The 25003-nt window shown below is 39.4% G+C and overlaps 1 protein-coding gene across 3 annotated transcripts in view; it reads left to right on the top strand.

Annotated features, from left to right (window-relative positions):
- The window catches only part of KIF25 (kinesin family member 25), an 81792-nt gene that overhangs the window by 47967 nt on the left and 8822 nt on the right, over positions 1-25003 (top strand). For all 3 annotated transcript variants that reach the window (XM_019527505.1, XM_019527504.1, XM_019527506.1), the window contains 6 exons: positions 2103-2177; positions 5721-5870; positions 7219-7395; positions 17619-17770; positions 21027-21224; positions 23982-24137. In XM_019527505.1, the coding sequence (XP_019383050.1) occupies positions 2103-2177; positions 5721-5870; positions 7219-7395; positions 17619-17770; positions 21027-21224; positions 23982-24137 (908 nt within the window). The remainder of the gene's footprint in view (positions 1-2102; positions 2178-5720; positions 5871-7218; positions 7396-17618; positions 17771-21026; positions 21225-23981; positions 24138-25003) is intronic.

Here is a 25003-nt window from a genome sequence, read left to right as displayed (position 1 = left end):
TCTTGTAGCTTTCTCTGAAGTAACTAGTGCTGGCCATTGTCGGAGACAGAATGTTGGACTATGTGGGCCTTTGGTCTGATACAGTACAATAGATCCTGTATTCCTGGCTTCTGCATGGCACTAGGCCCCCAGACAATTGTATTTATAGTGTGCATAAAGACTGAAATCTGCCTTTGTGCATGTTAGGATCAGAGTGGCAGTACGTACATCAAATACGTACTTGCCTAGCAGATGTGACTTTCATTAATTTATATTTTGAATGTAGCATGTACAAACAGTAGGAGAGTTGTTTACCAGTAAATTGACTTGGTTCTGTTGTTTACTGTTCCCCAAATTCCTGTTTTATAACTCATGTACTAAAACCTGTACAAAAGACACATCATGCAAAGAAGAACAGGGTTGAGCAGAAAGGGAAGCAGAAGCGGGGAGGCATCAAAGAAAAAAGTTTGTTTGAAGAGACATGTACCTATGTGTATACACCAAATGCTTAAGTGTATGTAATGATTTTCATACCATGCCTTTCACATCTTGTATAAACAATACTCTGTAATTCTTTCAGACTGTGCTCAGTAGGAGGTTACTTTTTAGGATGCTAAGAAAAGAAATGAATTAGTGAAACTTTCTTCCTTCTATGATTTATTGTCTGGTCCAGGTCTTGTGCAGTTCAGCATTTTGGTTTTTAAGAGGGGAAATACTTTCATTAAAGAGAAGTCCAAGTATAAACTTGTTGGGCTTTTCTCTTGAATTTAAAAAATGTATTCTGTTGGTTTAGGTATTATTGTTGGTTTTGCTTAAAAGTTACACGGTCACTGCTCCGTGCTAAACAGGGAAAGAACTAATTTGGGTTACATCTTTAAACAAAAAAGAAAAGCATCTAGTATGTATCATGAAAGTGCTTATTGGAAGGATAGTTTTGTAGTCCAGGTACAGGACTGAAATGCAGTGTTTCGGCTTCAGTTCCCTGTTCTGCCACAGACTTTCTCTGTGACTTAGACAAGTCACCTATCTTTCCCTGTCTCTGTTCTCCATCCCAAAACTGGAGTAAAAAGCATTTCCCTGCTTCACAGAGATGTTGTGAAGGTAAATTTAGGGGTGTTTGTGACATGAGATACTGCGAAATTGAGCACTACACAATCAGATATCTAATACCAATATTGTGAAATTGTGGTGGTCCCCCTTGCAGCTGTGAAATTCTTCAGTTAGCCTAGGCAGACCAGGTTCTTCGGATAAATATGTTATCTTTTATTAGACCAACTAGATAGTTTGAAAAAACTGTTCTTTACACATTTTTGGGCACATCCTTCTTAAGGCATTGGAGAGAGTCTGCACTTAGCCTATGAATTTCTTGGTAGAGATGCCATGTAAGAGAGTCCAGTGCTTCCTTAATGGCATAATACAGATAGTAGGGGCTTCCATAGCTAAGTGACAACTGGAAGAAAACCAACTGGAACAATATAGCTTGAAGACAGTAGAAATGGCCCTTCAGTGCTGACTGATCAATTGGGATTAGGAGCCCCCAAGGCACAAAGATTAATTGTTTCAATATCCGCTATGGATACTCTTTCTATTTTTCTTCTTTCCATGAAGTAACTCTGGAGCTCCTGGAATTCATACATGAATTAAAAAAACAACTGCTAATAAAGACCATACCACCTTCTGAAGACAGGAGTTGAGTCTAGGAATTCTGAATTTCATGTCCTAAGCACTGGACTACGCTGACCATCCCTTTAGTTTTATCTGCCCTCTACCCTTGTCCAAGACAGCATCTGTGGCTTGACTGTGCCCCAGATGCTCCTCCCATAACTTCTGTCTGGAGCCATCCGAACAAAGTGACTCCAGCAGCTTTGCCTTTTCATTTCCTTGCATAGGAAGCCAGATTCAGCGCATTAGTGACTAGTTTCCATCCACTAATCTTTCTATCTCTGAGGCAAGCAAGTATTTTAAAACACATTTAGTCATTGCTGTTGTCATATAAGGACAGTGCATTGTATGGTAGTGATACCAAAGCAACTGACAGATATGTTTGGTCTAGTTTGTGTTTTTATGGTGGAAATGTATTGATTGTTTTTCTTTAATCAGTCATTCCAATTTCCTCCCCTCAGAGTTTACAGTGCTACTGAGTCTCAAGACGCAGTGTTTGCAGATGTGGCGCCTTTGCTTACATCTCTGCTGGATGGGTAAGTTGAAAAGGAGGAGGAAAAAGAAGTTAATGGAATATTATCAAGCTGAAATCCTGTTTTGTTGTGGGGGTGAGGAGAAAATGTTACTCAAGAGATACTAGCTGCAGCCAATTTTGTAGCTTTCCTGTTGTTAGTTTGACTTATTATAAAATGAAAGTTATTCTCACAGAAATGATGACAAATTTGATCAAATTTTAACAAACAGGTGAAATTTTCCTCTTCTTTCTTTTAATAAATTTCAGTATTGTTTATGCCAGAGGTTAATACATTTAGAAAAAAATCAAACAGAGAAGTCATTTTTTGTTTACTGGGTTTTTTTGCTATGTTGTTGTTTTTTGTTTTTGTTTTTCCATTTTTGAGACGTTAGGACTGAATTACACTGTAGAATAGCATGTTTTAAAATAATAAACAGTGTGACATACCTTCCTTCAACAATGCATTCAAAGATACATGGCCAAGAAGAGGAACCATGTTGGAATTGGCTATCATGATTTCTGCTGTGTAGGCCTTCCCTTAATTAATTCTTGCTTGAGATAGAACTTTAAGAATAAAGCCTGGTGAGCATCATCAGGTAGATATACCAGGGTTTAGATGAGCTTGGAAACTAAACTAACCAGAAACAGACATTGATAAACATGTTTAATTACTTCTGGCTAGCAAAACTCTTGGGGCCTAATTTTAATTTATGCTATGGCCAGTTTAGCTACTCTGGCAAATGGATGTTGAAATAGTAATTATAGTCACTGGAAACAAAACAGATTTGAGAGAGGGATTTTCCTTCCTTTCCTTCTGTTTTTCTTTCCTGCCCTTTGCTTAACTGTGAATGTTCCTTGCAAACCTGATTTTTAGTCTCTTTCTATGGTATCAATATAGAACACCATTGAACAACATAGAACAACATCCTCAAGATTGTAGGAGTCATATATTTAGCCAAATGATCACAGAATCTGCTTTATGACTAGTGATAACTTTTGAGCCTAGCTATCTACAGACTGGGGTTATTTGTTCCCTATTCCTCAACTGCCAGGGCAGCTCAAATTGACCTTAAAGGTTTCCTGAAGGAGAAGCTGAAGATTCCTGATGTACATGCACTGGGTAGGGAACTCAGTGATCAACTAGGGATTAGAGAAGGAGAAAACCAAAATATGATGTGTTCTGTGGCTCCAAAGAGACTGTTGTAGACACTGCAAATTAGAACAGCCATAATTTTCACCTGTGGATCACAGAGTCAGCTGCGAGGTAGCTTAGAGCCACTATTGCCTTCCTTAGTACAGGAAGGTATAAGCCTTTCTCAGCTTAAGATTGTGTCCTGTGTTCCTATATAGCTATCTATGCATACCTATGCATGCAGGTCTTCTCATTATCCCAAGGTGCACAAACAAAAAGCCTCTCTTTCAATATGCTTTCTGTTTAAAGTTTCTATCCTGAAACTCAGAAGTTTCATATTCATTTAGGAAATGTTCCATATTGAAAACAAAAGGACAGTCTTTTTTGGGATGTGCCATTGAAACAGAAGTAGATTGTCAGGAAAAAAACAAAGTGTTTCTGTGCAGGCTTTCCATTATAAATGTGAAACAAACAGACTTTTTCACCTTCAAACCTATCTTTAACTTCTGGCTGCTTTTAGTCTGGGTTCCTAAGTGATTAGTAAAAAAAGTGGTCCTTTAAGATAGAGTTTGAATGGCCCCGTAATTTTTTTCCCCTTAATACATTGAATTCTTTTTCAGGCTAAGTGTGCAGGAAAAAAGATTGTTCCTCCTACAAAATAGATCAAAAGTACAGAAGACTTCGAAGTTTATAGTTAGCAATAAAAGATCAGCAAGGGACTAAGATAACATCACCTTCTCACACAAGGTTTAGGAGTAAATTATATTCATTTTTCTAAAGAAAAAGACATTCCTCTCACTTTGATTTCCTTTGATAATGTTCCTTCCTGTTGCTAACTCTATTATCATGAACATCCAGTTTTTTCAAGTGGTAAGTACTATTAAGTATAATACCTGGCATTTCAATTTAATAAGATCTTTTGAAGAACAATATAACTATGCGGGCAATGTGAAAAAGAAAAGTTCCAGCACATTAAGTGTGACTTTTCAAAACTTTTCACAGAGCAGTAACTTGAGCATAAAAGGATGCTATGTACTATGCTTAAATCAACTGTATTGTAACCAAAGGTAAACAGAATAAACTAGATCAACTTAATCTATTTCAAGTGTTCTGGCTGCCTGTACTTCTTTTGTAGAGTCACAATTAATTTTCAGTCTAGCATGGCTGAATGTAATACTGTCTTGGTCAGTCGCAACTCAGCAAAACCCTTTTGGGGATTGATCAATGAGGGCATATAATGGCTCATATTTTAATAGAGGATCTTGATTCCCGAGGCAAAGCGAATCTGGCTGTCTTCAAACTATTATTTTTAATCCTATCATCTGTACAAGCCTGTAGCAACTAAGAAGGTAACTTAGGTAGCTGGGATATATTGAATTAACACATCAAATATGGACACATGTTGGGGAAAAAAGCATACCCTAGACAAAACAAGATAGACCATTAAAAGCAAATTTTGTTGACCTCATTTTATCTGAAGGCTTCTGCTAGGAAAGCTGGTAGTCAACATGTTCCATACTTCTGCTGTACCCACAGATATCCATAGAGTAGACATAGTTCTAGGCCTAGTATGGACATTCAGTTTCTCCTTGGAGAGTTGCTGCTCTCCCAGATGTTCAGGTTTTTTCTCCCAAAGTAAAAATGTGCACTCCAGCAGGAAAATAACCTGGGGAAAAAACAGGATTAAATCACTACTGGGAGAATTTCTTCTGGGAGAGTGAATGTCTATATAGGTTGTGGCTTCTTTCAGAAGAGAACATAGTACTGCAGCATCGCCTTCTCCTGACCCAAGGGAGAAAGTGGGTCACTTGCAGCCAGGAGCAAAACACATCTCTTCACAATCCCTACATTGTACTACAGGGAAACATCAGTTGACCATGGGCACTCTAGGTCAGCCAGTCAGGGATATCCTATGTACTGCTGCCATCTGTCACCAAGCAGACTAAGAGAGCTCTAGTTTCTATTACCAAGAAGCACCAATTCTTAAGTACCACACTCACTTTGTCAGTAAAAGTGGCTTGGCCAATGTATATAATCAGTGGGTTGTTTTAATAAATCAACTTTAGCTATTTTTATTCCTAAACAGAAGTGTCCACACACAAACTGCACTGAAATATTAAATTAGTTTTAATTTGCATAAAACTATGGTGTTGTTTTGGTGCTTTGACCCATCTGGTCAAAAATATCCATTTCACTGATGGTTTTAGGGTTACTTAATTTATATTAGTAAAAGATTTTGAGATCTAAATAAAGGATCTATGGAAGTATATTATTATTGCTATTGTTGTTGTTGTTGCTATTGCTATTTACATATTTAAAATAAACTGATAATTTTCCCAAGTACTTTGGTATTAACCATTCAAGTACCAAATTCATTTGTTACAAAACAGGAACCACTGTCAGTAATGAAACACACCCTTCGTGATTTTTCAGGTACAACGTGTGTATTATGGCTTATGGACAGACAGGTAGTGGAAAGACTCATACAATGTTTGGACCCCTCTCTGGGGATAACTTCATCTTCTCCACAGAAGATGAACCAGAACTAGGAATAATTCCTCGAGCAACAGAAGAAGTATTCAGGTATTGGTGACCAGGAAATGAAAATAAGAGTTTGGTGTCAGTAGAGGGCAAACAGTTTTCACATTGGATTTTATATAAAGAAAGAAAAATGCCTGATATGTTCATTGTTTATATTTAACTGTTCACGTTACATTTATAGTAATTTATAATAGCTTTGGTAGCAGCTTCACAGTTAAGGTTAAGTCTAGATTCCTATCCAGTTCCTTTTTTAACACTAGAATGTTATGGGAAGAACTTAGTTTGCCGTTAAGGAATAAGAGTGATCTTAATTTTTAGGAACTTGCAGAAGATTTGACTACAGATGTTTATTTGCTATTTTGGCTTTGCCTATGTGGCATAGCTTTGTTCTGTGTAATTATGCATGAATTATACTCATATAATTATATTGATATTGTATAGTCTAATAAAAGAGTTCCCTTTTTTTCTTTATTAAGCTCATCCCTTTTGGGAAGGGGATTAAATTAAACCAAAATGAGTTGCTTTTATTCTAGAATGAGAGTATATACATGAAAAGGCTTTTTTGTGTAAACAAGCTGTTTTCATTCCCTGGGATTTTTTAGCTCCATTGTCATGTGGGTTTTTCCCTATTCTCTCAGCAAAGGTCAGTTTTCACACCTATGCTGCTCATTAGGTCTTAAGAATGGAGCAGGCTTCCACAAGTTAGTGGGGCCATAGTTATGTCAAGAAATCAGAATCTGGCCCACAGATGGTTAAATGAGACTGAAAGTGTTGTTTTCTTTCTATCAGAACTCATAGCAGAGGTGATATTTTTTATTAGACCAACTAAATATTTGCAAAAAAGATTTCTTTATTTGCAGGCTTTCGGGCACAGGCACCCTTCATTGGGCATAGGAGATTGCAAAGATTGTAAAAGTTGTCCTAGGTAGAAATGAAAATTCATATTTCACAGGAGAACAGAAGGTGTGCTAAAGTCTCCTGTTTGGAACAGTTAATTTTGTGCAGGTTAGACTCAGAGAAAAGTTGGAAAAGTCTTTTTACCTTGAAATTGTCTGGTGGTAAGTAGAATGTAGAATCATATTTCCTTCTGGTTATGATGTTTCATATTTCACAGAAGAGTGGAAAGATGGAATGCTCTTCTGGGTAGGAATCTCATTTGTGGACCTTTCTATGACACACAGACTGTATAATTAAAGAGTATACATTCTTTTTCTTCAAACTTTACATTAACATGGAAGGTGACCCACAATGGTGATCGTGGATGTTTGATAGTTGCTTTCTCTAGACTGTAATCACCTCTAAGATGAAACTTTTACTAAGGGATAATTTACTTAGGATTTGCTTTTAGCCTCTTTAAATCTATTTTATTCTCTTCTCTGTATTTTTTTAGGCTTATTTCAGAAAAGCCACCAGGAAGCCATTGGGTTGAGGTTTCTGTTGTAGAAGTATATAATAATGAAATCTTTGATCTTTTGGCAAAAGACAGCTATGGAACTGTATTTGGCATCAAACGTGAAGTTGTTACAACCAAGGAAGGAAAAAGTGATGTGCCATTTCTTACCTATGAGTGAGTACACAATGTTATATGTTAACCAGTATGTGAGATCATAATACAGCGTTACTACAGTGTGAATCAGTTACAAAGCTTAGAGATATAACAGTTGCTGGTACTGATGAGTTCCTCTAAGCTTACAGAGTTTTACTTAGCATATAAAAAACAGTACCATTAAAAATACAACTTAGCAGTTCAATAACAATTCCAGTATCAATTTGAATATTGTGCAGTAACAATAATAATAATCAATATTGTTTTACATTTGTATACCGCCTTTCATCCTCAGGTGCTTTAGAAGATTGTTCTTTTTTTAACACTGCTGTGAGAGCCTGTCAGATTTATGGGAAGTGTAGCAAAACATTTCCTTGAATATTGGTTTGTAATTAGGTCACTGGGGAAAACAACTTACAGAACTAAATAGAAAATTCTAACTTTTCATGGATTTTTAAACTATCTTAAAGAATTTCACTCCACTTAAATAATGTAAAATCACTTGAAAAAATTATAGAAAAGATATTCTGTATTACATTGCATAATATTTTGGAGTACCTTCTATTGAATTTATTTCCTATTAACTCCTCCAAGATTTTTTTTGTGCGCAAGGAAGAGAAATTTCAATTAATACTAGTACAAGCCCTATTCTTCAAAAAGTGCTGTAAAATTCTTACTGTTTATATAAAGCAGACAGGATTTTACTGAAGGATAGTTTTACTAAGGGATAGGATTTTACTAAGAGAGAGAATTTTATTCTTTAAGTCCGCAGCCAAAATACCTACCCACCACAGGGAACTATCTGGCACTCTGCTTATATCAGGGTGCAGACACATTGTATTTTTACTCTAGAGGAGAAGTGGAACAGACACACAGTACACAGTATACATTCTTGAAACAAATGCTTTTGTTGTAAAATTACTTTGGCAGAAGTTAGAAGTAAATTTACTCCAGAAAGATTTACTCCAGGGCTGTAAAACCCATGAGCAGTTAAGTTACAGACTCCAGGCTCCTGCCCGGCTCCCCAGCAACAGCAGCCAGAGTCTCTGGGTTCTGTCCCTTCTCCAGCTTCTGTTCTGTACAAGAGGTAGGACAGTGCAATGTAGCATGACACAGGGAGCTGAGGTTGATCCCGGGGCTGCGTGGGTGTACAGTCCAGCAGGTTGGGGGAAGAGTGGGGCAAATTTATGGTGCACAGTAATGTAAGGGTCATCTGTATAGTGTATGGCCCCAACTGGTGCAGCCCATGAGGCATGGCTTCTGACCAATTAGAAGTTGGTCAGTCCTGATTTACTCTATTTTATGTTTTGGGTATTTGTTGCCACTTTCAATGTGTGCATCTACATGTGCATTAATATGCTTTTCCTAATGTGCATTAAATTTAGTACCTCCAATGTGAGGTACTAAATAAAGCACATTAGGCTGCCCTAATGCACAGTACCGAAAGCACATGGTTTTTTAAGTGATGCTTAATGTGCCGTAGCCAATTTTACCTCACATTACCGTAATAGCATGGTTTTTTATGTGAAGTTTTAAGGCACAGTACAATAGGCTACTGTGCATTAAAGCGTATGTGTAGACACGTCCAGTTTTGCTCTAAAATAACCATTTGTTCAATAAAAATGCATCCCTTCCACCCAGAGGTCAGGCACTGTGATAGTGCCTTTGACCAATCAGATTGGAAGAGCTAGCTGGTTGTCTGTTCCTTACTACATCATAAATTTACTGTGAAGTAAAGTCCAAGGTAAATCACTCAGGAGTAAATGCTCTTATTTAAAAGGATTATGCAGGGAGTTCATACTGCCAGGAATTGAAGCTGTAGTTCCAGAGAGGACTGGTATTTCAAACCAAAGGCTTAGCTTACTAAATCACCCTGTCTGGTTCTTGTTTGTTTTCAGGGACAATTTTTTTGTTTGGTTTTTTTAAGCTTGTGTGTCTTTGTAGATTCGATCCTCATATACACCTGCTTTAGCAGTGAAGAGGCCATAAAGTGAGCATGAGTTATAGCTACACATTTTAAAGGCCTCTTACACTTCTCAAGTGGTTTAAGTGGCCTTGATATAAATCAGAATTGGGCTTGCTAGATGGTGCATGAAGTAAATATATATCTTATTTTTTTATTTGTATTTTCTTTTCAATTTAGATGATAAAATCATGTGTGTCATAACTAGGAACCTACCCAAATTGAGGTGACAGAGAGGCAATTTTGCAGGCTGATCACAGTGCCAGCTGCTGACCACTAATTGGCAGTGCCACACAACAGACAGCCCTCTCAGCCAATCAGTGGCAAAGAGCGAAATCATGAATTAAGTAGATGCCTAGTCATAACAAATGATGCCTTAACAAATGAAGGGCTCTATCCATTTTGACGAAAATGTACATAGTGCTCTTAAAACAGCACTATGCACTTAAAACATCATTGGAAGAATGATTGTTGGGGTGAGAGTACAAGATGATGGGCAGCACTGGTAGTGGCAGTCAGGCAGTAATGGTATTAAGCAGAAGAAAGCTGCTGGAAACTTCGCTTGTAACCTACCACAATGTGACCTATGGAGGATGCTACTTTAGTAAGAAAAAAGCTTATGTTGTACAGATCATATTGTCAGGGTTATATTTTTTTTATTGTGGGAAGGAGTACAGGAGGAAAAGAGCTTTGTAAGAAGATCTGATTTTCTCCTCTGAAAACTGCCTGTCATATTGAAAAGTATAGCACAAAATCAGAAAATATTCTATTGCTTGTGGAAACATGCTTTCTTTTACACCTCTCTAATTATAGTGCCTGTCACAAGCTGTTTCCCTACTGTCCCAGCAGGAGCTGGAACTCAGAGGCAAGAAGCATTTTCCTCTCTGGGTTAAAACAAAATGCACCCTCAGTGGAAATAACTGAGGGCAATATTTTTATCTTGGGAGATTTAGTCACATAAGCAGCCTGCTTGAGGTTTGTTTATGTGGCTTTGTTATTGCCAGAAACCTCAATTAAAAATATAGTAAAAGTACTGCAGGGTTGTGTAAACATTTTTTTTACTGTACTGTTATATGTATTTACTAAATCTTATATTTTCTGTCCATTGAGCCATCCATAGAAAATTGGAACTCACAAGGAAATTGTAAAATAGCTTTTTTTCAAATCAAGGATTTGTAGCTTTCCTCTCTTTCTGTGGAATAATAGTACTTATAGTATTCTAGACAGTGTTATTTTCTTTTCCTTAGGGTATGTCTGCATTGCAGACTCTTTGGGTTAAATTTGATTGCCACTCAAATTGTGCCTCCTTGACTGCACATCCATACTTCTGGAAAAACAGGAAGGGCATCAGTGCAGAAGGGGCTCAGATTCACCTGTATTTTGGGAGGACATTGAGGGTGTTAAGAGGACTCTTGCTCCCATGGAAGCTCTTGACTCACTGTCTTCCCAAGGAGGCAGCCCTACCAGCTCAGTTCAGCACAGTAGACAATTGGCTATGCCTTGTCCTTTTGTCTATTGTACTGCCTTTGATTAACTCTTGCAGAGGCCTTCTTAGTAATGAACCGAGAATCTGGCCTCAATTGATACCTAAAAAATAGTTAATGTATCTACTGATAAAGGAGCTTCACGTAGTTGTGGATCAATTTCTTTTCCCAGATGTTTGGGAGAAAAGGGTGAGCTCTAGGGGTGTGCGAAATGGGCTGTATTTGATTCGGATTCAAATTTGGCCTGAATTGGGGACAGTGATTCAGTGACAGCTTGGCAGTGAACCTGGAAGTGGATCAGAAGTACTTCCAGTCCACTTCCAGGTCTGCCACCAAGCATGGGGAGGGGGCCTGGCTCTGCTCGGTGATCAGCCGCAGGGGGGGACCCAGAAGTGGACCAGAAGTCCTTCTGGTCCAGTTCTGGGTCTGCTGCCAAGCATGCTGGGACCCACCCCCCATGCTCCTGTGGGATGCTCTATCTGCCCCAGCATCTCACCATTCATGAGCCACCTGGTACCTTGAGATATGTGGAAAAAACTTTTAAAGCTGTATCTATGTCCGAATTATTGAATCTTTCTGAATCTCTCCGAATCGATTCAGAGGGTTATGATTCAGTTCGGAGAGATTAAAGGGTCTCCTGATTCAATTTGGATTTGGAGATTCAGCCAATGAAGTGGGCCGAATCTCTGCCGAATTGAATCAGGAACCAAAGTTTCACACAGCCTTAGTGAGCTCTAGACTCGAATTTTTGCCATGAGGTTGGGAATTAGCAGCTTGAGCAGACTTTCATTGTTCTTCCAATCCTTGCAATGGCTGCTGTGTTTATTTCTGTAACTTTTAATAAATGACAAAAGCACTCAGCCCTTTGGAAAAGCACCTTTTAAAAATTTTTATCTAAATCAATCAATAAATATTCAGGACTAATACAAATATATCCAAGAATATGTGCTTATATCTCAGTTACAATGAAAGCAGCAAAAAGTCAAATTCATAAATGGGTTATATTAATAATTATACTAAAAAGGTTAATAATGAAAAACAAACCCAAACAAAGTAAAGAAACCATAGAGCCTAGGCCACCTCTGCTGCCTGGAGTCTAAAGAAAACAGCTGGCGTTTTAAATGAAAACACATCCTCATTTATGATAACATTTCATCTAAAATATACTGGCCCACTGGGCCTCATTGACCTCTTCATATATCAAATAGAATACGGTAGTAGTTTTCCTGTTAACATGCATGTCCTGCTGAATCAGAAAACCTCAGTTTCTTATATCTTCAAGTTGACTTTAGAGAGTATTTAGGGTGTATTTTCAGGCCAGCCATAACAGGGTCCCTCTTCTCTGAGCTTGGTCCTTTAAAATCTTTCCATACAGATGCATAATATATACAGTATGATATGGTGGTGCTCAGGCCAAAAAATGACCAGCAAAAAAAATTCCCCCATATTTACTTCTTTATAATACAAAAATGAGACTGGGGCAGGTGGGGTATTGTATAAGTAAGGGTCTGACATAATTTTTACATTTTTGGATTTAACCTTGTGTGAACATCTTTTTTTGCATTACATCAATTCCTGCCATTTTTCTAAAGCAAAACAAATCCACTAGAAATCTGAGCCAAGTAATTTCACATTAAAATAAAAGCTAAATTAAAAAAGAACATTTCCGTCTGTAAAGATGTGCAACAATATTCTGGCCCTACTGTGGCTCCTTTTTGCTGTAGCAGGAACTTAGAGGGTAAACACAGACTTCTATATGGGGTCCTGGGCTTTGACTTGCATCAAAACAGGGGCAGCACAGTGGATTACACGGACAGCTTGAATGGCAATTAACTCAAATTAACCCAGATTGTCCTGGGGGGAAAAATGTTATTTAGGTTACTTCACAGGCGCTTAAAGTGGGACAGCCTCTGACAGCCTCTTTTCTACCTTGTATTCTATCATTGTAATGCCTCCTTTTGGCCTCCCCACCCCGCTCTACTCTCTTCCCTTCCCCCCTCTGTTTTTCCTCTCTGCTTTACCTTTTGTCTTTCTAAATTCTACCTATTTACATTTTCACTGACATCCTGCCACACTTTTAGCTTCTCTTATTTCTCAGAGACTCCAAACAGCAGATTCCCTACATCTGAAGAAGGGTGACTGTGCCCCAAAGCTTGCCACAAACTTTTTTCCAACTACTCAGTTGGTCTAATAAAAGATATCACATCTACTCAAAAAACCTTGTCTGCCTAAAGTGGGGCAGTGGATTTGTTTGTCTGTAGGATGTTAAGATAAAAGGTTTTGTTTTGTCCTGGGATAAATCCAACCTCTGGTTTTAGCCACAAGGGCCAAGAAGCTGGAATGACCACCCATCCTAGTATTCCTGCAGTGGGGCTGTGCTGCAGGGGTGGACAACCTGCAGAATGTGTGCCACAAGTGGCATGAGCAGCCTCCCTATATGGCATGTGGAAGACTAGGGAAGAGACGGACAGCACAGTGGCAGATATGGAGGAAGCAGAAAGCAAAGCAGGCAGGGGAAGGGGATTGGAGTGGCACTGATGGGATGGGAGCCAAGTTATGGCACACATGCCTAAAAGGTTGGCCTCCGCTGTGCTAGAGAATGGGGTATGGCTAGCGCAACTTGCTTTTGGTCACCTCTAAGATAATGCTTCATTGGGGTCATTACACAGCTCAAAGTATCTCTGTCACAGCAACCTTGTATGGTATTTGGATATATTTTAATCATCTTAATGTATTTTATCATGTCTAGCTCAAGCATTTTAGCACAAAATATATTTTTGTGTCTCAATTTTCACTGAAATGTGAAATCTGGGCCTCCGTGATGCTGCATCCTTTGTACAAAACCACCCCACTCCTGTTCAAGTTAGTGTCATAACTCCCATTGACTTTAATGGTACAGGATCAAATCCTTAGCTGGCAGCCTTGCCCTAGGATTTTCCATGGTTTCAGTAATGCATATGATCTAAGCAGTACCTTGTAAAGCATTCATTAACATCTGATATTCAAGAATAATATTTTTTTCTTGCTGCCAGAAAGTATATTAAGGTCATGTAAGAAAGCTGATTATTGAAAAAAGCAGAGGAAGCAAGAGAAGGGTTAGAAGTGTGAGATGGCAAATTTATTGGCAAACAAATCATGAGTTTTTCAGATTCTAACCCAGATTCCAGGGCAAAGCTTTGCTCTTCATCTTTATCTAATCAATTGGATTTAATATCTTTATCTATTTTCTTGCCCTTCGGTTGGGCAATGTTTTCATTATTTCCCTCAACCAGAAATAGAGGCTGGATAGTTTACGATAAAATAACCTCTATAAACCCTTTGTGTTTGTTATGTGTTTAATCTCTGTATTTGTGCCTTGCGTCCATTAAAAGCAAAGTCCTACAGTTATTTTTTTAATCCACGTCTTCATGATCTCTGTTGCTTGGCCCTATTGCTATTTCATTGTAACAGTGTAACTTAGCTTTGCTTATTGCTACCACCATATCTAATACAATTTACTTGGTCTGCCTCGTCACTGTATATATTCTACAGTCCTGATTAATTATAATAGCGCAGTAATTCCCCAAAATGACTTTGATCGTGTTCTGATGCCTCTCTGTAAAAAAGCAAATCTTTTTAGAATATAATTAATGGATCTATGTTGTTCCTAGCTCTCTCTTTACAGTGTCCATTATAAGCATGAGACATGATTTACCTGGTAAAGGGCATATCCAGTAGTCTTTGTTAGAGGAATCTGTTTTTAAGTTCACAGGAGGAAAGTTTTTTAGGGGACCTGAGGTACGATGTAGAAAAAAGAGAGAGAGAAAAATGTTTCGTCACTTGCCTCAGACAACCTGAAAATATAAAATTTTACAAACACTAGTTGAACCCACGCTTCACTGCAGAAGATTAATTTGATTTGTTTTTAATAAACTTTTGTCATCATCATCATCATCTTCACTTCATGGTCTATATATAATTGCCTGTTCCAACTTCAAAAGCTTTCAGACCATTATTTCCTTCTGATTTCTTCTCTTGTAGACTGTAATTGAAATGTTTGACATGGGTGAGCTACCAACCCCCACGATCTGGCCTCCAGATCTGCCCTCTGGAATAAGAGATTTAATTTTATATAGATTCTCTTTTGATTATGTGATTTTTTTTTTTTTTCTTTTGTGATCTTGCTATACATAGACAAAACAGAAAGGCAAAAGAGGCCTTTCTTATGGAAAGATGGCCAGTAAGGGACATCTGAATTCTAAATAAATGTTTCTGTTTAGTGCCAATAAATTTAACTTGGGATCAGGACCGTCCCTGCGGGGGGTGAATCGAGGTGACTGCCCTGAGCCCCACGGAGCAGCGGCAGCATGGAGCTGGGCTCGGCAGTGGCTCTGCATCCAGCCGCTCGCTACCGCCCCTGCGTGCCAATGCTTCTTTGGGTCCAGGACTGGAGCAGGAGTGGGGCCCCACGTGGGCTGATTTGTCCTGGGCCCCACACGCTGCTTGGGTCACCTCTGTTTGGGACTCACAGGATCCAACACTTAAAATAGTACAGATTAAGGTATTAGGTAAAGTCTCCATTTTTCAGGAGACTGGTAAAGTAGTTCTGTGGAACAAGCACAGAGTTAAAATGTCTTTCTCATTTTTTTTAAAGGGGGGGTGGAAAGAAGAGACTAGTATTCCTTACTCAAACTTTGAATGAGCTGAAATAAAAGAAGCCAGAAAGACAGTGATAGGGGCTCTTAATTAAAGCCAGAAGGCATTCCAGACCCAGTGAGTGTCTTGTTTGTTTAATCTTCTGTTTTTGTGTTGAAAAGGAATGAATTGTAGACCTGAGAAGGCTGAACGAATATACAAAGAGAACAAGACTTGTGTCTCTTGCGATTTGTTATGAATCAACAAAACTATGATTTTGCTGAATCGTGTTGCCATTAACTTTGATAAATTAAGCTCACTGCAGGTAAATTTAATTTACCAGAAAATTCACACTTGTTTTAGGACTTTTCCTTTAATATTGTCCATTACCTTGTGAATAATCAGAATCAAGACTCTCAAAAATGCTGGGCAGCTAACCCCCTGCTTTTGAAGAAAATACCTCTGCTTTTCACCCTGTATGCAGCACTGCACTAACACAGCTATCCCGCTTCCAGTTTGGAACTAGCATATACAGAGCTAATCTAACATGCTTTACCATGGCACCACCTGGCACTGCATAATCATAGTATTTGGAGTTATGGGTCCTTGTTCGCGTAGCTTCTCTCAGGATCCAGCAAATGCTATTTTTCCATTCCTGGCAGGCATACGCATTAAAAAATCGCCACTCCCACAATTCTTTCTGGTAGAAAAGAATCGGAATCAAACACCTACTCTAAGATATGGATTTAATTTACAGGCAGTCCTTGACTTACAACATTTCGAGTTACAACATTTATAAATTGACACCCTGTTTCAACTTTGCAACACCAGTTTCGACTTTACAACACTTGATCCGATGCGATGCAGTGGCAGCGAACAAGTTAGCTGCGTTGCTCATCTCCCTGGAGAACATCTGTCCAAACTTCCTTGGACACTTTCTTTAAGAAAGCAGACAAGACTCCAGAAAAACCTGTAGCCAAGACTCCTGAGAAGACTCTAGCCAAGAGCCCTTCAAAAAGTCCAGCAAAGTCACCTCAAAGAAGTCCATCCAAATCAATATGATTGCTATTTACAATATAAATACATTAATGTAGCTATATTACTCATCTATAATTGATCGAGTACAAAATTCTGGGGTATTTTTGGTGAAAATAGGGTATTGGGCCTAGGTTCAGGAACCAATCCCCCATATATAACATTGTTTCTTATGAGAAAATTGGTTCCGAGTTACGATGTTTCAACTTCAGACACAGTTTTCAGGAACCAATTGTGTCGTAAGTCCAAGGACTGCCTGTACTTATTGGAACAAGAAGTCTATGGTTCCTGTAAAGGCCAGTACATCATTTTGACACTTAAAGTAAAATAGTTTTATCGGGATTAATTTTAAATAATTGAAAATTAAATTAGCAGCCACAGATAGTGCCCTGGACTCCTCTTAAGAAAAACCTTTTCCTAAGTGTTTGTGTTCACATCCCAAATGTCAGTCACATTGACAAACATGCTGCCAATTAAGTGATGATGTCCCACCTGGGAGCTTATTATACAGTCTGGTAAATCCTCCTCCTGAGTTTCTCAAGTCCTTGTCTCCATTCTTCGTGTCAATCAGAATGTCCTTCCTGGAGCATTTACTTCAGTTAAGAGCATTCCTAAGTGGGGAGGCCTGCTCAGGGAACAATAGCACTGAACTTTTCCCTCGGATTAGGATATTACTTTTGATTTCCGAGAATTTATTCCAAAGGTGAATTGTCATTTCCACAGGTCGCAAGAAATGGTATTTCTACTATTTTATCCCAATTCTGTACCCTTATAGGAGTAGAAGTGGCATGAGTTTAATGTAAGATAAACAGGTAAATTATACATCAGTATGATAAAACATTTCAGGAAGCTCTTAGCTTAACTTTTGTCTTTTTACCAAAAGTAAAAAGTAGCATTCAGATTATTTCCACCAGCCTATTGCTCATGAGACGGCTTCATCTTGGCTTGAAATGCCTTGTGCCCTAGCTGGAAGGGTCTGTCCAGCAGACATTTGTGGACCTAAACACTGGCAAAAGAACAATTTCAAAACCAGGTTAACAACAATGCGAGAGGTAGGAGGAGGAGCAAAAGGAAATTATTAGGTCCAGGTCTAGTTTCCCAGATTTCTAATTCCAGTTTTCCTATCAACTAAACTTTTATCTTGGTAGGACTGTTGAAAATGCTGCTGAATTCCTGCAGCTAGTTAATAAAGGTCTACAGCTACGGGTCAAACATCCAACATTGGTGCATGCTCATTCCTCTCGTTCTCATCTGATAGTTACATTGACCATAGCCATGACTGTCTTGGGAGATAGCATTGGTAAGTAGAATGTTGTTAAAATATCTCCATGTCTCTGAAATGTTGTCTCTGGATTGAAGGATTTTCTTACTGTTCTCTCCTTCATTCTAACGATCTTTTTTTATAGCATTTAATCTCTGCTCCCTGATCTTTCCTGTTTCTTTTCAATTGCTTTTCCAAACACCAATCTAATTAGTATGTGATAGTTGTTCAGCTTGTTCAATGTTTTCATAGAACTTCTGCACTTCTCTTACATCATATAACATAGTACTTTGGGAGTTTCAGTGTGAAACAATGGCATAGGTAACAGGCATAAAAATGAAAATTTTGCTGCTTAACTTCGTAAATAATTGTTATTTAATTATACATGCAAATATTGTGGTAAAGCAGACATGCTGCAGGGCATATGCTGACCACTACCAAGGACAGCAAGGATTTTCCATTTACAGATTGCCTTGCAGAACTAGATAGATTAATTCAGGAAGTTTCCACTGTTCTCTGCAATATTAATAACTGCTTGCTACCAAAGAAGACAAACTGGCAGCCTTATCTACTATAGTAAAACCTGTATTCCCACATTTTATTTATATGTATATGTACATATATGTGTATGTGTGTGTATAGGCAAATTGTAAATACATACAAGTTATACATATGTGTGTGTATGTATTCACTCTTGCTATTAATTTTTGCATCAGGAATTGCCACCATCTTGCTCTCTAGATGGAATGTTTCAGAGGTTAATTTTGTTTCTTTTTCTCTCTTTGCTTGTTGTAATAAGACTCTTCATTTTCAGTGCTGTGGTCCGTCTTGCAACAATAACATGGTTTTAGAAAATGGAAAATATTTTTAACTTTTTTCCCCTTTAAATCCCTATCGGAAATTAAACAGGGGATATTAGCAAAACAGAACAAACAGTGCCCTGGTTTACCTGCAGCCCCTGCCAAAAGACACAACTCGTTCAGATGCTGCAGCTTTAGCATTCCAGATGTTTGATTTCTTCAGCTATAGAGCCTTGTCAATCAGGCAGATGTTACTTTCAGTGTGTTCACACTGTTAACCCACTAGCCACCTTGCTTAGTTCAGGATTTTTGGTGCTGTTTGTTAGCTGACATGGAACACCAGCTACTCCACGCTACTTCTTTGAGCCTTGCAACAAAGTTAGAATTTTCTGCATTATGTTATCTATAGGCGGTCAGGTTTCAGGATCACAGTGTACGAGTTAAGACAACTGAATGAGCATTATAGCAAGTAAAGAAGCACTACGAAGATGGAACCTCAAGATATAACTATGACAGCACAATCTGTCTCTTTAAGAAGAGCCACTCCTTGCTGAAGATCCAGATGCAGCAACTTGCCAAAGGCATAGGCACTGGAGGCCCAAGATGTAGATAAAAACAGGAAGCTGCAGGAAGGGAAGCTAACTCTATGCTTAAAGGCATGGCTAGCTAGGAGGTACATCACCAGCTTGAGCTAAGCTTTTCTACGATTTTGTTTCAGCAAATCTTCTTGTGAGTGTCTGTGGAGAGGAGGTTGTTTTGTTTCCTTGCCCCACAGTGGGAAAGGGAAAAGATTTACTTTCAGTCTGCCTGGCTTATCTGTGTAAGCCAATGCAGCTGCTCTTGTCTCAGTGGGTAAAATCAACACTGTAGATTGCAGTGTAAATGTACTAGCTTGGGACCTGGTAACAATCTAGCCTTAGCATGGAGCTCTGCGCAGACTCATTTGTTCTGCTTCTCAGGTGGGTTTTGCTGTCTGTCCTGCTTCTGTACTGCCACTGTTAGACTGCTAGTATTTCCCAAGCAAGCCAGTTTAGAGCTGGCTCAAGTATCCCCACAGTCCATTGCAGTTTGCAGGCTAAGCAGTATTTTCTGACCTACTGTGTTATGAGCAGGGTGCTTTCTTATCTCAGACCAGAAGGCAACTAGTAAATAAACAACAAGATGCTGAAGAATCAAGACGGAAGTTAAGCTGCCAACTAGAAAGAAAAAGATAATTTTTTTGCAATTTCTTAGTTGGTCTAATAAAAGGTATCATCTCTGAACGAAGAATTGTAGAGTTTTGCATTTCTTTTGGTCTCAGACCAACGCGGCTACCAAGTACATCCCTGCTGCCAACTAGAAGCACTTTTACCTGTATCCCTGCCACCTGGGGAAGACACACTCACTTAGCCAAGATGGGTGAAGCAAACACAAAAAGAAATTTACCATATATTCTCTATGCCCTCCTGCCCTCTCAAGCCTCAATCAAAGCCCAGAATTCAAAGGTTTGGAGGGGAGGAATGTGAGCTCTGAGACCCTCCTTGGCAGCTGCTGAACTACCAGGGCTATCTGAACAAGCAAAGGTATTGTGGATGTGGCTTATGGTTCATCAGGCACATGTAGAAGAGAGATGGCAGTGAGACAGAGCAGAGGAGTTCTGCATTCCAGATTGAATAGTAATGAAGGCCAGAGAAGCAGGAGAAGGAGAAGTAGTTCTCTGACCCAACCTGCAGCAAACAAAGGACCAGGAGCATTAGAAATGGCTGTAGAGCTTCATGGTCCTAATGATACAGAGCCCTAGTCTGCAGGAATTAAGGGACTGATGATGGGCAACAGTTTTGTATTGTTTGAATGCCCATAGTAGTCTCCTAGACCAGTGTTTCTTAACCTGTGGGTCACGATCCACAAGTGGGTCTCAAGACTACATGAAAGGGTTGTGAACAGACTTTAAAAATGGATCAACAAACTTTAAAAATGGGTTCTCCTTTAAAGGAGAAAAAATGGAAGCCATGGCTTTTCCCTTGCAGGTTGTTCCAGCCTGCAGGGGGCTGCTTAGGACTACTTGGGGGGTCCCCCATACTCCACCCCCCCAACCTACACACTGAGGGGCTGGGGCTTGGAGCAGCAGTGAGGGGCACTGTGTCGAGACTGGCCATCAATGTTTACAAATGGGTCCTGATACAAAAAAGGTTGAGAACCGCTGGACTAGACTACTAACATTTCCTATTTCCACCAAGCAGTGAACACAGAGGTGGGGGTGATATTAAGTAATGTAATGAAGAACCAGCTGCGGTATCTAATTGATATCTCCCCAGTGGGCAGTGATCTGAATTAGAGTAGATACAGATTCCAGACTTGTGGATCTGAGTAGCTGGGCTCCCCCAGGCATAAATACTGACCTACAGAGTGATCTGAAACAGAAGGCTCTGGGCAAACCCATCACTGCTGTGTTTTTTGCTTTGCATTTTGTGATGGTACAAATAAGCTCTTCTCATTTGTTTATTTCCTTCGTCCAGGCACCCTGTGGGCAGATGAAGAGTCTAGTCAGAAACTAAGTAAAGAGCTTTTCTGCACCTTTCCACAACAACTAAGAGAAGATAAAACCACCTTTTCTTCCAGAGCTGCTTCTCCAGCACACTCCGAGCCCACTGAGAAACCAAAGCACATCAAGACTAAATTACAGCTGGTGGATTTGGCTGGCAGTGAATGTGTTGGTGAGCATATATATTTTATGACAATGCTGTTTTGACTTATGGGCATGATTGTTTGAAAGGGAGTAGCCGGGTTTAGCTTATTAACTAAGGGCTTGTGTTACCCTACTTCTTCACAGAAGGCGATTTAGACTCATGCATCCAGACTGTACTGATGCCATTGCATCTGATTTACCACTGTATTATTCCAGCTTTATGCTGATATTATGTCATTGAAAATACCATGTAAAATGAAGTAATACTGCAAAGACTTGGGCCCAGGCAAGCATAGTAGTAGCACAGTAGTACTGTGGTAAGTACAGCATGTGTTCAGACTGTTCTGTACAGTTGTATAATAGAGTAGTGTAGTTCATATATATGTAAAAAAATTAGCATATTCTTATTTTTCATAAAAGTGTTCATGAATTATTTGACTATACTAAATGCTATAATGATTGATGTCACTGTGTGTGGTTTTCCTGCCTACTTGAGAAAAAATCTTGAAGGAAATTGGTGTGTTGAAAAGATAATACTGTTTCCTTTGTTTATTCAGCACGTTCCTTTTCCTCCTCTTCTATGTGCACAATAATTTTTAAAACTTTATTATTTCCTAAAGGACAAGCTTTCTTACTAAGAAAAGCCATGCAGCCAAATGTACCATTCCAGAAATAATGTTTTGAAAACAAAACCCGTATTATGAAAGAGTCCTTTACATTACTGCCAAGAGCTCTTTCTTCTGGTCACTGTTAACTTTTGTTCTATAAAAAAACATAAGGGGATATGTTATTTTTTTAATATGCTGTCAGTTTTAGAAACTATTTGATAAACATGAAATTGAGCAGTACTACATGTTTGTCTGTTCCCTCCACTCAAGCAGGGTCCAGGCATGTGCTATTTTATGTACTTACTGGACCCAATCCTCAGCTAGTATAAAGTGATATAACCCCACTGGAGTAGCCTCAGTCTGCTGGTGCTGATTTATACCAGCAAAGATCTGGTCCAACATATGCAGCGGATTAGATTCTGTTGTCAATTCTGGTGGTGAAAATCTAAACACATTAAAATTACCTTGGAGTTAGACTGCTTTACCAGAGAGCAGATTTTAACCCAGTATCTTCTGAGCACTGAGGTTTTGAGCAAAGTTAAATGAAAAACAGTTTTGTCAGGATTACCTGCATGTCTGCACTGTTTACAAGCACCATTTCCCTTCAGCTTGATAGGTATTTTTACAGTCATCCAGAATGATATTTTGTAATCATTTTCACATTGTTGTTTGTGAGCCAAGTTGCTAGTTCTTAGAGAACACTATCAAACCTCCTTATAAATCTATCCTAAGGGGTAGGAGTTCACTTTGAAAACTTGGGCAAGTGTGGCAAGTCAGATCTTGGTTCAGCCGTCACGTAAAGCCATAAGGGGAAATAAGATCCTTCCTCCCTGCCACCATCATCTGTATGTGATTTCTGTGTCTCTGCTGCAATCATGGCAAATGAAGGAGATTGGTACTCTGGTACTGACAAGTACTGGCAGCACATTATTACCCCAGTAGCAGCAGCCACAGAGGAGTGCAGAAGGGATTGTCTCTTCTAGGGCTTGTCTACCCATAGAATTGCACAAATACAACTAAAGGCCTGAGATGTATCAATTTAGTTAAACTTGTGCAGACTAAGCCATAGAGGCACAGTTCCTTTCCTAGGTTGCTCCTGGGGCACTGCAACCATGTGCTTTCTTTTACATGGAGCCAGAACACAAAGGACAATGCAACCCTTCATGTAAAACTACTACAAGGGATTATACCATGACTCTCTGTATCTTTTAAAATATAAATAACCATCACATTAACAGCCGACTTCATGTCCAGCATATGGTCCTTGTCATCTTGACCTGGCATCCCATCAATTAAGCAGATTGATGCCACTTTCTTTTCTGGCCTGGGAGATATCCATTAATAGATGACTACTGGAGGAAATGGTATATGATCTTACTTCAGACTCATTTGGAGCCAGAGTCCCACGGCTCTAGAGCACTGTCTTGCTGAATTGTCTTCGGGTCTTTTCTCGGGATCTGGACTACAAAGTTTTTACTTTTTTACTTGCGGAACTACTTGCAAAACATTGAATAGTGCTTCCGTACCAAAGGCTCCTAGCGAAGACAGCTAAACCATCCTTTTTGCAAGGCTTTTACTGTTCTCTGTCAACTAGAAGGCAGGCACAAACATTCTCAGACTTCTGCTCTTTAATAGCCCCTTCAGCAGCTGGTGCCTCCCAGGGTGCACTTCACACTACAAAGCTGGTGGAGTCACTGTAAATGCATAGATATGCCCAGGCTCTGGCAGTGTAACAGTGGAGGCAGCTGTCTAGTGCTGGAAGTTCTGGCAGTTTGAGTATGAACAAGACCTGGATCAATGGCCCAATCACATTATGTATGGACACAGGGTATATGGTACAGCCAGTAAGGTCTTCTTATGAATGAGAAATAAATCAGGATTCTGCACTGTGGCCAAGCATTGAAGATCCCTCAGCATGTTGCTTGAGAAGTGGAGTGTTGCTACATATTGTTCAACAATGCAGTGTCACTATGTAATTAAGCAGCTGCTGCATTTTGCCTCAAAGATGGAGAGCCCTCAGCTTACATTTCTGCATTTATCTTTAAATGTGTTATTAAAACAAAAATGTTAGCTGTTAGATAAACGATATGCTGTACGTAGAGCCTTTGTACATAGATGCCTACAGCCAGCAAAGAAGCTTTGACTTATTCATATTATTTTCTTTTCTACTCAATTAGGCATGTCTGGAGTGACTGGAGCAGCCCTGAGAGAGACCTCATTCATTAATCGTAGCTTGTCTGCTCTGTCGGATGTCCTTGGAGCAATATCAGAGCAGCGCTCTCACGTTCCTTATCGAAACAGCAAACTAACCCACCTACTCCAGGACTCCATAGGTGATAATTTATTTTCCTTTTTCCAAAACTTGACCTCGCATTTTTATTAAGAAAATACTTAAGGCTTTGGGTGAGGGGTTGCCTTAGCTTATTTTTTGTTTGTTTCTTCACCTGTTTTGATGTTTTCCCAAATGAGGTTGTATATAAGGCCATCCTTAACAGACTGGCTGATGGCAACATCCTGAGGGATAGCCAGCATGGGTTTGTTACGAGTGGTCTTGTTTGACCAATCTCATTTCCTTTTATGACCACATGACCTAGCACCTGGACAACGGGGAAGAGATTGATGTCATATATCTTGACTTCAAAAAAGCCTTCAATCTCGTATCCCATGATCATCACCTCTTGGCAAAACTGGCAAACTGCAGCCTCGACCTCACCACGATCCACTGGGTGGGGAATTGGCTCTGTGGTTGGACCCAGAGGGTGGTGGTTGATGGAAGCCAATCGTCATGGTGCGCTGTGACCAGTGGGGTGCCTCAAGGCTTTGTCCTAGGGCCTGTACTATTTAACATCTTCATCAATGATGTAGACATTGGTGTCAGAAGCGGACTGGCCAAGTTCGCCAACAACACTAAACTCTGGGGTAAAGCATCCACACCTGAGGACAGGAAGGTGATCCAGGCAGATCTTGACAGGCTCATAAAATGGGCAGATGAGAACCTGATGGTGTTTAACACCGAAAAATGCAAGGTTCTCCACCTTGGGAGGAAAAACCTGCAGCATCCTTATAGGTTTGGCAGTGCTATGCTGGTTAACACTACAGATGAAAGGAACTTGGGGGTCATGACTGACCACAAGATGAATATGAGCCTTCAGTGCGATGTTGAGGCTAGTAAAGCGAGCAAAACACTGGCTTGCATCCA

This window comes from Gavialis gangeticus, unplaced genomic scaffold, assembly GCF_001723915.1.
Source record: "Gavialis gangeticus isolate Ggan-Ray unplaced genomic scaffold, GavGan_comp1, whole genome shotgun sequence".
In the NCBI taxonomy this organism is placed as follows: domain Eukaryota; kingdom Metazoa; phylum Chordata; order Crocodylia; family Gavialidae; genus Gavialis; species Gavialis gangeticus.
This window is presented reverse-complemented; position numbering and strand designations above follow the sequence as displayed.